The following is a 2,604-nucleotide window of genomic DNA, read 5'->3' as shown; positions in this document are numbered from 1 at the left end:
TGGAATATTACTACTTGAAAAAGACTAGTGTTGTTCCAGCTTGTAGTTCAGAGTTAATGTTATCATTTGAAAACTGAAGTTTTCTGCAGCTGAAGATATTCCGAAGTTTCTCAAGAAAATTTTTCAAGAAAAGAAACCGATCTATCACTAAAAAACACAGCAGGTTCTTGAAGAGAAACGAATCATCATTTGTTATTATGTTAACCCTATTATGTTATAGAGTTCGTGGTTTTTATACTCTTTCCTAAGTGACCCACAGCTGTAACCTTGTGCTTGTTACAACTTTTATTTTGTTTCAACTGACTGTTAGTTGAGAAGGCTGAACCTTCTGTTTGTCTAACATTTTGTTACAACCACAACTAAGGAAAAAAAATTACTGGCGAGCTAGAAACAGTTCTCAAAATTTACAAAGAACATAGAATGCAGGTAACCTGAGCGGAAAAATTGGGAGAAGATATGAAATGAACAGAGATTGCAGGTAACCGGTCTATGGTTCCCCTCCTCTGCCATGTCCTTTGGCGCTCTGCAGCAGACCCTTTGATAGAGCTTCTTCCCACCCCTTTGCTTGCTCTAGTTGTCAAAGAGAGTCAAAAAGTAACAGCTGACCTGAAAGGTAGTTGCCAAAGTGACGTTTCAACTATTCAACCAGCTGTGTACGTACCCATCAAATCCACCGTTCAGGTCCATGCTGTTGACGTGTGGAGCTGTTTTTGCTGTTATTTTTAGCTGGTCATCCCTGAGGAGGAGGACGGTGATGAGTTTGATGGTGAGCAGAGGTCTGATCTAGGGTAGGGAAAGCGTGCGCAAAAGTGGTGCGTGTGCCTGTGCGTGCGTACAGTCCTGCACAGGATTTCTGTATTGGCAGTGCATGGACTGGACCAAGTGTGTGTAGTTGGTAGAAGAATGAGTGAAAGACTTAGTTGCGCAGGGTCCTCCCTGCAGGAACGATATTTTGGGATTTTCTAAAGTGTGAGTGAACCGATCTTCAAGCTTGGCGCGCGCGCATGATCATTTTGGTTTTGCAACTAGGCCCCGACTGCTCGGATGCACCGTGGTGTACTTTTTCACTAATATTCAACTATTGAGATATCATCATATATTTCGAACGATCCAGATTTTTGGTTCGATGGATACTATTACGCTACCTTGCATTTTCCTTAAAACAAACATAGATATGCAGTTAGTTAATTTTAAGTACTCAAATGTATGAAACGGATTCAATTGGCCCCAGAGATTGTTGAAGTTTGAGCTTTCATCGACTTTCCTTTTGGTTTTATAATCCCATGGATCCCAGTCATTACGATCTCATCCTGGATTTCATTGTCTTTAGTTTCATTGATCTCGATCATTGCAACCAATAAACTGATCAAATGTTGGTATCAGAACCGAAAATGATACCTAGAAGTAGTCTATATATATATATAGGTAATTGATGACACACAACATCAGTCTTCTACCTATTCCAGATTACCAGCACATAGTACATTTGAAGACACATTATTTTCATGGTATGCCTATTGATCAAGCTACCATCTTCTCTTGTTCTACTCTTACCAATATTCTGATCTTTATTGAACACTATCCGGGTATGTTCTCTCTATTCATGAGCGATGTAACACACCCTCTTTATTCCCAATGAGATTAATTAGCAATAATCTGAGATTAAATTTGTGTCCAGGAAGAAGCTTGTATTAGCATTTTGCTGCTGTTGCTGGCATTGCATGATACAGAGCTCAGCCTGAGCCATGGCCAATTCTGCTTTCAGGTCATCAAGATGTTTGTGAAGATGGCAAATTGTACCTGCACAACCATAGACTGGATCACGAATTCTCGCATTTGCCTCATAAACCATGCTGCTCACAGCATCTGCTCTAGTGGACTGGGGAAGTTCCTGCAGTAAAGTGTTTTGTAATTGTTAAACTGACATAAGATATAAGATATAAAAAGCTATAGCAGTTACCATGAGATTAAAAATTGGTCACAGTTCAAAATGGAAAATGAACATAGTTGGGATTACCTGCAAGGCCTTGGCGATGTTGCTAGCTCCAAAGACTTTATGGGCATTGATCAATTTTAGGGGTTCATTTGGTGGAAAATATGGAGCTAGAATACAACTCTCATCGCATCGACGTCTAAGGACCTTGCAGGCAGCACAAGGACCTTGAAAGGCAGTTGGTGGAGGAGAAAACCTTGATGAAGAAGGAGAAGATGATGAGAAAGGAATACAGGAAACTGCAAGTGGTCTTGTAGTTTTATCAATATCAGCGTATTCCATCCTCAGAGCTGCAAGGAGACAATGAGGTGCTTGTGGTTGAATACACATACAGAAGCCATACATTTAGGGATGAAGTGGGCCATCAAGTGGTCACAATATGCGCCCTTTAGTATTGATCCTTAATGTTATCAAATTTTATTCCCATGCAATACATTTATTTTATACTACCTTATACTAGGGATTTAAAAGCAGAAGGTTTAATTTTATTGACCTCCCTTAGCTTTTGATTAAATACACTTAGCACCTATTAATTTGAAATTTCATCAAATACCTTCCCTACTCTTTTCATTTGTTACTTTCATTCACCTCTCTTCTAATTCAAGATAAGG

The 2,604-nt window shown here is 39.5% G+C and overlaps 1 protein-coding gene across 1 annotated transcript; it reads right to left on the bottom strand.

Annotated features, from left to right (window-relative positions):
* Positions 1 to 1,645: 1,645 nt before the first annotated feature.
* LOC117928445 (LOB domain-containing protein 11-like) lies at positions 1,646 to 2,275 on the bottom strand. Its single transcript, XM_034848325.1, has 2 exons — positions 2,018 to 2,275; positions 1,646 to 1,891 (listed from the first exon to the last, which is right to left on the bottom strand). The coding sequence occupies exons 1-2, from the start codon at positions 2,273 to 2,275 to the stop codon at positions 1,646 to 1,648; spliced, it is 504 nt and encodes a 167-aa protein (XP_034704216.1).
* Positions 2,276 to 2,604: the final 329 nt, after the last annotated feature.

Source organism: Vitis riparia, chromosome 13 (assembly GCF_004353265.1).
Source record: "Vitis riparia cultivar Riparia Gloire de Montpellier isolate 1030 chromosome 13, EGFV_Vit.rip_1.0, whole genome shotgun sequence".
NCBI classification, from domain to species: Eukaryota; Viridiplantae; Streptophyta; class Magnoliopsida; order Vitales; family Vitaceae; genus Vitis; species Vitis riparia.
Note: the sequence above shows the minus strand (reverse complement) of the source record. Positions and strands in the feature narration are given on the sequence as shown.